The sequence below is a fragment of the Rana temporaria genome, chromosome 10 (genome assembly GCF_905171775.1).
Source record: "Rana temporaria chromosome 10, aRanTem1.1, whole genome shotgun sequence".
NCBI lineage: Eukaryota > Metazoa > Chordata > Amphibia > Anura > Ranidae > Rana > Rana temporaria.
In genome coordinates this window covers 100,094,421-100,109,484 of record NC_053498.1, presented here as the reverse complement: position 1 = coordinate 100,109,484, position 15,064 = coordinate 100,094,421, and the positions used below count along the sequence as shown (strand labels likewise).

Below are 15,064 nucleotides of genomic sequence, written 5' to 3'. Positions count from 1 at the left end.
TCGCTGTAATTGATGGGACAGCTGATGCAATTGATGGGGCAGTCACTGCAATTGATGGGACAGCTGATGCAATTGATGGGGCAGTCGCTGTAATTGATGGGGCAGTCGCTGCAATTGATGGGACAGCTGATGCAATTGATGGGACAGCTGATGCAATTGATGGGGCAGTCGCTGTAATTGATGGGGCAGTCGCTGTAATTGATGGGGCAGTCGCTGCAATTGATGGGACAGCTGATGCAATTGATGGGGCAGCTGATGCAATTGATGGGACAGCTGATGCAATTGATGGGGCAGTCGCTGCAATTGATGGGACAGCTGATGCAATTGATGGGACAGCTGATGCAATTGATGGGACAGCTGATGTAATTGATGGGACAGCTGATGTAATTGATGGGGCAGTCGCTGTAATTGATGGGGCAGTCGCTGTAATTGATGGGGCAGAGGCTGCAATTGATAGGGGCAGAGGCTGCAATTGATAGGGGCAGAAGCTGCAATTGATAGGGGCAGAGGCTGCTATTGATAGGGGCAGAGGCTGCTATTGATAGGGGCAGAGGCTGCTATTGATAGGGGCAGAGGCTGCTATTGATGGGGACATGCGCTTGCTGCAAGTGATAGGGACATTTGATGTGACTCAGGCTACATTTGATGTGACACAGGGCTGCATGTAAGGAGGGACTCCGCTGGGGACACGTGAGGTAAGGAGGGACTCCGCTTGGGACACCTGATGGCATCTGAGAAATAATAATAATAATGGCATAATAGAAATAATGCGCTTCAATCATCCTGACACCATAACAACGATGGTGCCGGGATGATTGAAGTATCTTAATCTGCTGATTGTTAAACTTTGTAGAATGCACATATTTATATTGTTGTGTAGAATCTGGGCCTGCTCTCCCTCTCTCTCCCTCCAACCCTCGTTCATCTCGGATGCTAATCACACCACCTTAGAGCTACGCCCACTATTTTGATGAAACCACGCCCATTTCCACCAAGTGGGAGGGGTCAAAAGGCAAGGGCGGGGTCTGGCGCCCCCCCATCCTAAAACTTCACCAGCCGCCACTGATATGAACAGAAATCCTCCACCGAAAGATCACCAATCGTGTAATGTAGTCTGCTTACCACATGTATATGACCGCCGTTACAGCGGTCATATCAGGCGCAGGGATATTTAAAATCTTCCCAGGCAGACTATCTCCAGGCAGGATGTATAAAGGGGACCAATCCAAATAAAATTTGCTCCAAGAAGTATAATACTGAGTTCAAACTCCTGTCTGGGTGTTCATTCCAGAAGCGTGCTGGCTTGTTCATCTGCTGGGAGGATCACTATTCTGAGGCCCCATACACACGGGAGGATTTATCCGCGGATACGGTCCAGCGGACCGTTTCCGCGGATAAATCCTCTCGAGGATTTCAGCAGATTTTAATGCGATGGAGTGTACTCACCATCGCATTGAAATCCGCGCCGAAATCCTCTGGCGATGACGTGTCGCGCCGTCACCGCGATTATGACGCGGCGACGTGCGCGACGCTGTCATATAAGGAATTCCACGCATGCGTTCAATCATTGCGACGCATGCGGGGGATCCCTTCGGACGGATGGATTCGGTGAGTCTGTACAGACCAGCGGATCCATCCGTTGGGATGGACTCCAGCAGATGGATATGTTGTGCATGTCAGCAAATATCCGATCTGCTGGAATCCATCCCAGGGGAGATATATCCGCGGAAAAAGATCCGCTGGAGTGTACACACCATAGGATCTATCTGCTGAAACCCATTTGCTGGGATTTATCTGCGGATGGATTCTATGGTGTGTATGGGGCCTGAGAGTTGCTTCACAGGCACGCTGGTGAACTCTGCTAGCACGTTCAGTTGCTCTCTCAGGGATGGCGTCGCTACGGCCTCTCTCAGCAGCTGCTGAACGCAAATACGGAGAAAATCCCAAGGAGCAACAGCGGGCCCTTGTAAGAGCAATTTGAGAGAATACGAAGAAATACGTCAAAATAGTCACTGAGTCAGTCAGCTACGTTTCATGCACCAATAAAAATATGCTGTATGCATAGCAGTATTAATACTCCATGATAGGTACATAGACTGAACGTATCAAAATAGTCCCCTGGCAAAAGCTTTTTCGCTCTCTCCCATGGGACTATTTTGATTCGTTCACTCTATGTACCTATCAAGAAGTAGACTCTGTTTGGTGATCCCCGCCTCCCCCTCCTGCGGGGTCCCTGTAGGTAAGCAGCTGAGCCCCTGTTCCCCAATCTACATTTTGTAGCTTTTGTTATGTGTATAACCTTTGTTTGTTTCTCAACTTAATTGTAGACATGCTTCCGATGAAGCGGCTCTTGCCGCAAAACTAGTCAAGATGATTTTCGTGACCTTCAACCCATTAATTTCCCCCCCCTCCGGGATTATTATATCGGTGTTATGTATGGTCGTCACCATTTTAATCCTGTATTCTTTTAATGTGTCCCTTTGATACTGTAATTAATAAAATTATTTTATATTTTCATATGTATATTTGTTACCTAATTTCACTAGTACCGCAATAGTCCAACTGCCCACCCTTTCTTTTGGCTCTTGCTCTGGTTTGGGAACCCTAGACCCAATGGGCCAGATTCACAAAAAGATACGACGGTGTATCTACAGATACACCATCCTATCTCTGACGTAAACTGGTCCTATCTATGCGCCTGATTCATAGAATCAGTTACGCATAGATAGGGCTAGATCCGACAGTGTTACAATGTGTTACACTGTCGGATCTTTTTTTCAATTTAAAAATGGCGCCGGGGGCGTTCCCGCTGATTTACGATAAATAATATGTAAATCAGCGAGATACGCAAATTCACGAACGTACGCGGACCCGACGCAGTCTTCTTATGACGTTTCCGTAGCGGCGTACCCGTCGTATACTTACCCCTGCTTTCATCAGGCGCAGCCAATGTTAAGTATAGCCGACGTTCCCGCGTTGAATTTAAATTTTTTAACGTCGTTTCCGTAAGTCGTTCTAGAATACGGATGGACGTCGTTTACGTAAGCGTCGCAAGCACTGACGTCCTAGCGACGTCAGTGGGAGCAATGCACGCCGGGAAATTCCCCGGACGGCGCATGCGCATTTAAATCGGCGCGGGAACGCGCCTGATTTAAATAGTACACTCCCCTAGCCGCAGAATTTGAATTCCGCCGGGGGATTTAGGATCCGCCGTCGCAAGTTTGGAGGTAAGTGGTTTGTGAATTAGCCACTTGCCTCCTAAACTTGCGGGAGTGGATCTTAATTCACGTAGAACGAGCGGATCTATAGATCCGCTGCGCTACGTGAATCTGGCCCAATCTCTCTATCACTGAAGGACAAGGCAGAGGAATGGTTAGAATTGCAGTGTAAACTACTATTCTGCTATTGAAAGGGGCCATGGAAGTTGCAGGGGGGCTTTGGATCAGAATAGTGAATGTTAAATGCTGACCAGTTGTAGTAGACAACAAGCAACAGTATGCAGGCATAGGACACACCCCTTGCCACACCCCCTTAAAGGAGAATTGTACAAAAAAACAAGATTGGCTAAACCCACAAGTGCTTTTTTACCACTACTGTTCCTTTATATTGTCTTTTGGAATTTACAAATGCATCAATTTTGAAATCACATGAAAGGTTTAGCACTGGGGAACACTTTTTGATAGAAAAAAAAATGCATTTTATATACAACTATATAGATCAGACCAATATGAGGGACAAATGAGGAGGAATAAGGGACAGGGGGACATTGCTCCTAATCAGGGACAGTCTTTCGAATTCAGGGACAGTTGGGAGCTATGGTGTAAGCAACATTTAGCATTTGCAATAACATGCTTATACAGAAAAAGGAGGTTCAAACTGGAATCTTATTTACCTTCATATTATATGTAAACTGGTATAAAGGAGCAATAAATATATATATATATATATATATATATATATATATATATATATATATATATATATATATATGACATAGTTTGTAAGACTGCCAGGACTGAATTTGCTGCTCACCTGCATAGAAGAGTGAATAAAGCCTAGTATGGTTGTATGAGCGTATATGAGTCAACTTTTTGTTTTTTTGTTGTTTTCTCTTTGTACTGCATTTCAGATAAGCTATCAGGTTTCCAATGAAAGGTTCAGTGACAAGGCCATCTACCCATCATTTCTACGCACCATCCCTGGTTATATAACCCTGACTCAGGGAATCGCAAACCTTCTAAAAGAGTTTCAGTGGAACTGGGTGGGCACAGTGGCTAGCAAAAATGAATACGGTAAGCAAGGACTCTTCCTGTTCAATGCTGAGGCTGCCCAAGCTGGCATTTGCATTGCCTATCAAGCTTACATGCCGGAGAATAAAAACAACCCAAATTTCAATGCATCTATGCAGAACCTGATTCTTCAACTTCAGAACACAGGAGTTAATGTCACCATTGTGTTCTCCACCGTAGAGGAAACGGAACTCTTCTTTAAAGCTGTGATAGATTCCCAGTTAAAAATGGTCTGGATTGCCACAACAACCTGGTCCCAGTCTACGTCTCTCCAGCAGATGCCAGGTATACAGTCCATTGGTACAGTCATTGGTTTTTCTGAAACAAGTAAATCTTTGCCTGGGTTTAAAGACTACGTACAGCATATTCTACACCTGATTCAAAAGGAAAATAAGCTTATTTTCAATGGTAGCACAACAAATTCAAATATCAGCCAGCAGTATGTTTTCCAGACTAAAGACCTTCTGGAACAATGTGAATCATGCAGCTTGTTAACGCCTGACAACATAACAATGCTACAGGACCCTATGGCACTTGGCCTGGTATATCGAGTGTATATTGCTGTCCACTGCATTGGCCAAGCTATTCATAATACTGTGCATGGTCTAGATGGTCAGTGCAAGGATGTGTATGATATACTTCCTTGGCAGGTAAGTAGTGAATTTATTAAAAATATATATTATATCTATATACGCCAGTCTATCTCAAACCTTTTACCCCCCCAGGTCCATACCATGCCCTTGGGTCTAGTATAGATTTGGAGGGGACCCATCCCCCCCACGCCAAAATGTAAAAAAAAATGCTGTGCCCCCCAAAATCCATACCAGACCCTTATCCAAGCATGCAGCCTAGCAGGTCGGGAAAGGGGGGGGACGAGTGAGGGCCCCCTCGCCTGAACCATACCAGGCCACATCCACATGCCCTCAACATGGTGGGATGGGAGCTTTGGGGCAGGGGGGCTCTGTGCCCACCACCTCAAAGCACTTTGCCCCCATGTTGATGGGGATATAGGCCTCTTACCGACAACCCTTGCCCGGTGGTTGTCAGGGTCTGTGGGCGGGGGCTTATTGGAATCTGGAAACAACCTTTAACAAAGAGCCCCCCAGACCCTGCCCTCCTATGTGAATGAGTATGGGCTACATTGTACCCCTACCCATTCACCCAAAAAAGTAGTGTAGTGTGAAAAAATACAGTAGACAGTTTTTGACAAGTCTTTTATTAAAAAAAATATCTTCTTCTTCCCCGCTTCTTCCTCAGGTCTTCCTCCATCTTCTCCTGCATCTCTCTTCTCCTTCTCCTGCTTCTTCCTCCGCTCTTCTTCTTTCTCCTGCCTTCTTTGTCTGGTGTTCTACTTCCTCTGCCACCGCTCCTGCCGACGGCCCTCCTCCGATGTTGCGTCCAGCGGATCTGTCTGCGCCAATGTGTCAAGCATGTCTTATATAATGATAGATGACGTCATCCAGAAGCCCTGCCCCTTTGTGACATCACTGCCTGGGGCACGATAGTTCCGTGACGTTAAAAGGGGGTGCGGCCTCTGGATGACGTCATCCGATGGCCACTCCTCCAGCGTTATCTAAGACATGCTTGACATCAGCTCGGACAGATCAGCAGGATCACGGAAGGTCGTCAGCGGGAGCGGCGGCAGAGGAAAAAGAATACTGGACAAAGAAGGCAGGAGAAAGAAGAAGAGTTGAAGGAGTAGCAAAAGAAGGAGAAGGAGAAGCCCGGAGGAAGAAGATGGATGAAGACCAGAGGAAGAAGCGGGGAAGAAGATATTTTTTAATAAAAGACTTGTCAACAACTGTCTACTGTATTTTTCACACTCCACTACTTTTTTGGGTGAATGGGTAGGGGTACAATGTACCCCATACTCATTCACATAGGGAGAGGCCTCCTTGTTAAAGGGGGCCTCCTGGTTAAAGGGGGCCTCCAGATTCCAAAAAGCCCCCCCGCCGGCAGACCAGGGCAAGGGTTGTCGGGAAGAGGCCCTTGTCCCCATCAACATAGGTGCAAGGTGCTTTGGGGTGGGGGGCGCAGCGCCCCCACTGCCCCAAAGTAACCACCTCCCCATGTTGAGGGCATGTGGCCTGGTATAGTTCAGGAGGGGGGCTCCTGCTTATCCCCTCTCTTTCCTGGCCTGCCGCATTCTCGGATAAGGGTCTGGTATGGATTTTGGGGGGTACCCCACGTCATTTATTTTTTTTATCGTTTTTTTTTCAATTTTTTTTAGCCTGCAATTATTTTTCTTTACATTCAGCGGGGACAGCTGATGACTCATCGTTTGTTAAGGATGCGATAGCCTGTTTCCTGGCCCCCTCCTTAGCAACCAGCTATATACTGTGTAAAACGCATATCGCTGTGAATTTGTGGTAAAAATGCATGTCCAAAAATGCAGCAAGCGCCGCAGAAAGCACTGCAGAAACGCTCAAAAGCAATGTGCATAGATGTGAATCGAGCCTTATGCCGCATACAGACGGTCGTTTTTTGTGATGAAATAAAACGACGTTTTAAAAAACGTCATTTAAAATGATAGTGTGTGGGCAAAACGTCGTTTTATGTCTTCAAAAAAACGACAAAAAAAAATTCGAACATGCTTGAATTTTTTGTGTCGTTTTTCAAAACGACGTTTTTTACTTCACAGAAATTGACCGTGTGTAGCAAAAAATGACGTTTAAAACGAAGTTTTTACACCCGCGCATGCCCAGAAGCTAGTTATGAAGCAAGCTTCAATGGAAAAATGTGGTGAAACGTAACCTCGCTTTGCTAGAGCATTGTGAAAAACGATGGTGTGTAGGCAACTTCGTCTTTGAAAATTATGTTTCAAAAACGTCGTTTTATTTCATGATTTAAAACATCGTTTTTTTTCATCACAAAAAACGACCGTCTGTATGCGGCATTAGTCTGTGGGATTCAATGTTGAGTTGGCCTACTCTTTACAGCTATAACAGCTTCAGCTCTTTTGGGAAGGCTCTGCAAGGTTTAGGAGTGTGTCTATGGGAACGTTTGACCATTCTTCAAGAAGTACATTTGTGAGGTCAGGCACTAATGTTGGACGAGAAGGCCTGGCTCACAGTCTCTGCTCTACTTCATCCCAAAGTTGTTCTATCGGGTTGAGGTCAGGACTCTGTGTAGGCCAGTCAAGTTCCTCCACCCCAAACTCACTCATCCATGTCTTTATGGACTTTGCTTTGTGTACTGGTGCGCAGTCATGTTGGAACAGGAAGGGACCATCCCCAAACTGTTTCCACAAAGTTGGGAGCATGAAATTGTCCAAAATGTCTTGGTAAGCTGACGCCTTAAAGTGGTTGTAAACCCAAATTTTTTACTTTGTCCTACAGGTAAGCCTATAATAAGGCTTACCTGTAGGTATAAAGAATATCTCCTAAACATGTACGGTTTAGGAGATATTCCCCTCACAATGGGCCACTGATTGCAGCGGCGCATGCGCAGGGGGGATCCTCGGCTGAAGGGCCGGCCCCGCCGACGTCATTGCCGCCATTGCCGCTCCAGCCAATCACAGCGCTGGAGCGGCGATACCCGGAAGACACGCTCGGCTCGGCGTGGACCAGGTAAGTTCCCTACCTCATTCCGAGGTAAGTATTTCATAATGAGCTAATGCTAGGTGCATACTAGCTCATTATGGCTTTTGCCTTGCAGGGTTAAAAAAAAATGTATATGCAGGTTTACAACCGCTTTAAGAGTTCCCTTCACCGGAACTAAGGGGATAAGCCCAACCCCTGAAAAACAACCCCAAACCATAATCCCCCCTCCACCAAATGATTTGGACCGGTGCACAAAACAAGGTCCATAAAGACATGGATGAGCGAGTTTGGGGTGGACATACTTGACTGGTCTGCACAGAGACCTGACCCCAACCCAATAGAACACCTTTGGTATGAATAACAGCAGAGACTGCAAGCCAGGTCTTCTCATCCATATCAGAGCCTGACCTCAAAAATGGTCAAACATTCCCATAGACACATTCAATATTGAACCCTACGGACTAAGACTGGGATGCCATTAAAGTTAATGTGCGCGTAAAGGCAGGTGTCCCAATACTTTTGGAAATATAGTGCATCATTTACAGCTGTTGCATTACAAACATATGACAATATGGAGAATTCAGTTAAAGTTGTTTGGCTTTGTAATCACCATTGAAGGTGAAAGGACCAAGATTCTCTGGTATCCCTGAAACTGGTGATCTCTCCAAGCAGAATTATAGCTTTTGGTAGACAGACCTTTTATTCCGTTGCCCATTTTTCTACATAATCTTTTATTTTTGTGTTTTCTCTTAAGCTTCTGCAAGAACTGAAGAGTCAGAACTTCACTTTTGCTAATATCACTTTTGATGCTTCTGGGGGAATAAATATGGGTTATGATATATTAACATGGACATATGATAAAAATAAACCATTCAACACTGTGGGAACTTTCTGGAAGAAGCTGACCATCAACAGATCTCAGATTATATGGTACAGTATGAAGGTAAGTGCCCCTATACATATATACACGTGATGGATGTATGGTGTGCAGGGTATTTATGTTTTAGAATCTTGGTCTGTATATAAGAGTCAACAGAACTAAAACCATCAATTTAAAGTGGTACTAAAAGTTAAAGGGGTTGTAAAGGAATTTTTTTTTTTTTCATAATAAGCATCCTTTACCTGCAGACATTCCTCTTTTCACTTCCTCATTGTTTGTTTTTGCTCAGAAGTTGCTCTATTTCTTCTCTGTTCTTCCTGCTTGTCTGATTTTACTGACCACCGTGATGGGAGGCTTTACTGCGGTGGTCAGTAACGTGCTCACCCCCTCCTGGGAACTACATCTGTGTGGCAGGACGCTCTCTACGTGTTAGAGACTTCAAGGAGGTGTGGATTACTGGGTGTGCCGCAATTCATACTGGGAAATGTAGTTCTTACATGAACGAGCGCCGCAAACCAGGAAGTGAATGAGAGAACAAAAACTAGAACGCCGGAGGTGATATAGATGAAGGAATTGAATAGGTATTTACTCGTTTTTTAACAGAATCATTACACTATTCTGTCTGTCTACCTTGCAGACATTAATTTTAGGCAAAAAATGTTTTTCCTTTAGTGACCCTTTAAATAAAAAATGACATGCTGTATATGATGCAGTCTGTCGTTAGCATTAACAAAGCAGTTTTTGTTTTTCTGGTTCCCCCTATAACTTTGTTTTTTATTGATACTGCTGTTATTTTTCAACTTCCTTTAAAGTGGGACTTAAAGTGGGACTTCCATTCTAGCCAAGGAAGCTGCCATCTTTGCCTCTGTTAGATCTACAGTAGCCATGGTGCTGCACATGTGATGAGATATGACACCAGCCATTTAATGGCTTGATAGTTTGGTTGAGAGCACGAGCAACTGTAAGGCCCCGTACACACCATAGAATCCATCCGCAGATAAATCCCAGCAAATGGGTTTCAGCGGATAGATCCTATGGTGTGTACACGCCAGCGGATCTGTTTCCGCGGATATATCTCCCCTGGGATGGATTCCAGCAGATCGGATATTTGCTGACATGCACAACATATCCATCTGCTGGAGTCCATCCCAACGGATGGATCCGCTGGTCTGTACAGACTCACCGGATCCATCCGTCCGAAGGGATCCCCCGCATGATTCGACGCATGCGTGGAATTCCTTATATGACAGCGTCGCGCACGTCGCCGCGTCATAATCGCAGCGACGGCGCGACACGTCATCGCCAGAGGATTTCGGCACGGATTTCAATGTGATGGTGAGTACACTCCATCGCATTAAAATCAGCTGAAATCCTCGAGAGGATTTATCCGCGGAAACGGTCCGCTGGACCGTATTCGTGGATAAATTCTATCGTGTGTATGGGGCCTAACAGTTATCATTCACAGTATGTCTTAAACAGGGCTTTTTTTCAAAGAGAATAGGTGCTGGATCCCCCCCCCCTTTTGGATCACTTCCTGTCTCCACCCCTACTTACCTCTGAGCACCACCCCTTGGTTCCACCTCCTACCCACTTCCCAGTACCACCCCTTTTAGAGAATACATAACCCAGTATCATTTTGTGGTGCTAAGTAATTTTTATGGAATATGTTAAAAATAACAAGAAAATCAGTAAAGTGGATCCCCCACAGCAGAGACCCCTGCAGCAACAATAGATTCCCCCAGCAACAACAGACCGCCCAGCAACAATGGACCCCAGCAACAATAGGCCCCTGGCAGCAACAACAGATTTCCCAGCAGCCAGCCGCATATTAACAGACTCTCTAGCAGCCAGCATCAATAAACCCCTCCCTCAACAGGAGATCCCTTCCAGCAACAATAGATCCCCCACCAGTAATAATAGACCTGCACAGCGAAAATAGACCGGCACACAAAAATAGATGCTCTCCAGCAACAATATATCAGCCAGCAACAACAGACCCCTCCCTCAACAGTAGATCTCTTCCAGCAACTATTGACCCCCAGCAACAATCGATTCCCCACTAGCAACAATAATAGACCTCCCCAGCAACAATAGATTCCCCAGCCCACCTCTGCATGCCTTGTCATTACATACATTCAATGCTGGAGGTGCCGGAACTGCGTTCCCCCGCGTTCCTGCTGAAAAAAAGCCCTGGTCTTAAATGTATCTGTTTTGGGAAACTTGTAAATGGACGGGTTTGTTTCCGCTTTACCTGACAATGCCTAGATACTTGTCCCAAAAGTAAAAGGTGTGCAAAATCTTAGGGCTGTTGCACACGGGCGCCAAAAACACTAGACATTCCTTTAGTTCCGAATTCGTTTTTTGGCGAAATTCAACAAATTTGTTAATTTGGAAATATTCAAATTAACGAAAACCCATTTTTAAAATTTTGTAAAAATGCAAAAAATTCTAAATTCAAAAAATCCAAAAGAACGAAAATCTGAAATTCGAAAATCCAAAATGTAAAAATTAAAAAACTTGAAAACCCGAAAATTTGAAATATGAAATTGGAAAATCCAAAAATTCATAAAATCTGAAAATAAGAACAAAAATCAGAAAACTCAAAAATCCAAAATAATAACTAACTAATTAACTAATAATAACTATTACTAACTATTAAATTATAGGTATTGGAATTTCCTTTCAAATTTGGCAGTTAGTGAACGTAATAACGAATGTCGCATCTAAACTAATGGAATGTAACAAATTAATAATACTAAATAATTATATTTTTTTATTATTATTCATTTTTTACATTCCATTAGTTTAGATGCAGCATTTGTTATTTGGGATAATTCATAACTCCAGATGAATTTGTATTCGTTACATTCACTAACAGCCAAATTTGAAAGGAAATTCCAATCCCTATTATATAATAGTTAGTTATTATTAGTTAGTCAGCTAGTTATTATTTTGAAATGTTCTCCCAAGGAGATCCAGCATTCATACAGTACATCAGTACTGTGTGCAAGGACCTTACAGGTAATTTTTTTTAATAGAAACAGCCACAGTCTAAGTGGAAAAAACAGTCCTCCGCCTGCAGGCTGCAGAGAAGGACCCTCACTCTCTTCGTGGAAGCAGTGGTCCTTCTGCAGAGGTCCAACATGGCCTATTCTGAATCAGATATGTTCTCCAATCATCCCAATCACTGTGTTCCCATAAAAGGGTTAGGGCATGTTTTTGGCTGAGCTGAGCCGGCCACATGCACATTAATGCATCTATTGTGAGAATTTCGATTTGGATAGGCCACCTAACCCATGTTTTCATCCACAAGGTTGTAGCACCTATTTATTTACACATGTTGATTCATAGAGCAAACGTGATTTCAGGCAATTTCAGGCAACCACATAGATTTTTGATAATTTTTGTAGTGATTAGAAAGCAGATCCAGCTAACTCCATTAGATGGCAGTATTCTGTTAGAAGGTGACGCTGACCAGCTAAGTACAAAAGCTTGACAAGGCATGAATTGTGACATTTTTGAGCAAAGAACATTTTGAACCAGAAAGGTTGTCTGTGTTTTTTAGAACCCTCGTATTTTTTTTCTATTTCTAAACTGCAGTTGTAAAAACTTTCATTCTCTTACAGGGGCAGACTGACAACTCACGGGGCACTCGGGCAATAGGAGATTATGGGACCCCAGTGAATAGATTATGGGGCCACACAGTATACACACATACAGTATACATACACAGTATACACATACAGACACACAATATACACACACAGTATACACACATACAGTATACATACACAGTATACACATACAGACACACACAGTATACACACATACAGTATACATACACAGTATAAACATACAGACACACAATATACACACACAGTATACACACATACAGTATACATACACAGTATACACATACAGACACACAATATACACAAACAGTATACTTACACACAGAATACACACACACACGCTGAAAAGGTACTGGAGAGGCGGGGCTGTCTTGCCGTTCTGAGACCTCCAGACGATGTGAATTATCCAGCAGTGGTGGGTTGGTCACACAAACTGTGATGTATTGTGGGACTTGAGGGCTCGTTTTCACGTGATTCATGCTTTTCATCTTGTGAGTAGTGATTTAAAAAAAATTATAAATGGTAAAATGTGGTAAAGATTACATTTTTAAAAGACTCACTATGTCTTTCAGAAAATACCCTGGAGTGTTTGCTTTTTAAAATTAGGTTATTTTATGGACGTTTCTACCGTCCTGGTGCTCCAAAAATGTGATAGATAGCCCAGAAATCAGATGTGTAATTTATGAGCCTAGAATGCCTGAAGGTGCGCCTTAAATTTTGGGGTCTTCTATGTGGCCAGGCTGTAAAAATGTCTCTCACATACAGTGAGGGAAAAAAGTATTTGATCCCCTGCTGAATTTTGTACATTTGCCCACGGACAGACAAATGATTGGTCTATAATTATAATGGTAGGTTTATTTTAATATAGAGAGACAGAATAACAACAAAAATATCTAGAAAAACGCAGGATTTGTCAGAAGAAATAAGGACATTTAAAAGCAAAATGGAAGGATGAGGTAAGTGAAGGAGGACTGCACTGAGGTAAAGGAAGCTATTTAGGGGGAAAAAATCCTTTACAACCCCTTTAAAGGGAGTGTTTCTAATCTTAGCTTGTTACCTGTATAAAAGACACCTATCCACAGAAGCAATTAATCAATCAGATTCCAATCTCTCCACCATGGCCAAGACCAAAGAGCTGTCCAAGGATGTCAGAGACAATATTGTAGACTTAAATAAGCCTGGAATGGGCTGCAAGACCATCACCAAGCAGCTTGGTGAGAGGATGACAACAGTTGGTGCGATTATTCACAAATAGAAGAAAAAAAAAATAAGTGTCAATCTCCCTCAGTCTGGGGCTCCATGCAAGATCTCACCTCGTGGAGTTTCAATGGTCATGAGAACGGTAAGAAATCCTCCCAGAACTACACAGAAGAATCTTGTCAATAATTTTAAGGCAGCTGGGACCATAATCACCAAGAAAACAATCGGTAACACACTACGCCGTGAAGGACTGAAATCCTGCAGCGCCCACAAGGTTTCCCTCCTTAGGGCCCCTCTGAAGTTTGCTAATAAACATCTGAATGAGTGCTGTGGTCAGATGAGACCAAAATCAAGCTCTTTGGCATCAATTCAATTTGCCGTGTTTGGAGGAGGAGGATTAACAATGACCCCAAGAACACCATCCCCACCGTCAAACATGGAGGTGGAAACATTATGCTTTGGGATGTTTTTCTGCTAAGGGGACAGGACAACTTCACTGTATCAAAGGGACGATAGACGGGGCCATGTATCATCAAATCTTGGGTGAGAACCTCCTTCCCTCAGCCAGGGCATTGGAAATGGGTCATGGATGGGTATTCCAGCATGACATTGACCCAAACTATATGGCCAAGGCAACAAAGGAGTGGCTCAAGAAGAAGCACATTACAGTCCTGGAGTGGCCTAGCCAGTCTCCAGACCTTAATCCCATAGAAAATATGTGGAGGAAGCTGAAGATTCGAGTTACCAAACATCAGTATCGAAACCATAATGACTTGGAGAGGATCTTCAAAAAGGAGTGGGACAAAATCCCTCCTGAGATGTGTGCAAACCTGGTGGCCAACTACAAGAAACGTCTGACCTCGGTGATTGCCAACAAGGGTTTTGCCACCAAGTACTAAGTCATGTTTTGGGAAGAGGTCAAATACGTATTTCATTAATAAAATGCAAATCAGTTTAGAACCTGTTTGAAATTTGTTTTTCTTGACATTTTTGTTGTTATTCTGTCTCTCACTGTAAAATAAACCTACCATTAAAATTATAGACTGATCATTTCTTTTTCAGTGGACAAATGTACAAAATCAGCAGGGGGTCAAATACTTTTTCCCTCATTGTATGGTACCCCAATAATCTGAAGCAGTAGCAGAATGTGTTTTGGGGTGTAATTCTAAGTATGCCTATGCTGTACATGAGAATTAACTTGATAAATTGACAACTTTGTGAAAGAAAATAAAATGTAATTTTCCAAAGAATTGGAACAAAAAAATTGGGAGTGAAAGTGTGCGGACTTGAAGTGGTTAAGCAAAGATAAATTGCAATATATTTTTTTGTTTTAGGGTTAAGGACCGCCGCACGACTATATATGTCCTTAGTTTGAAGAGGGATATCTCGGTAATCGCAGCAGCTGCTGCCACAACCGAGGTATCCATCTCTTCAGGTGGCGGTCTTGTAAACGATAATGGTGGTCTCTGCAGTGGATTCGCCACGAGATCACTGTTATCGGTGGCGTTAGAGGGCCCCCCC

General features: G+C 43.6%; 1 protein-coding gene across 1 annotated transcript in view; it reads left to right on the top strand.

The window, feature by feature from the left end:
- Positions 1-15,064, top strand: part of LOC120915380 (taste receptor type 1 member 3-like) — a 45,185-nt gene that overhangs the window by 19,151 nt on the left and 10,970 nt on the right. Inside the window, exons 3-4 of the mRNA XM_040325817.1 lie at positions 4,130-4,939; positions 8,586-8,774. Of these exons, the coding sequence (XP_040181751.1) occupies positions 4,130-4,939; positions 8,586-8,774 (999 nt within the window). The remainder of the gene's footprint in view (positions 1-4,129; positions 4,940-8,585; positions 8,775-15,064) is intronic.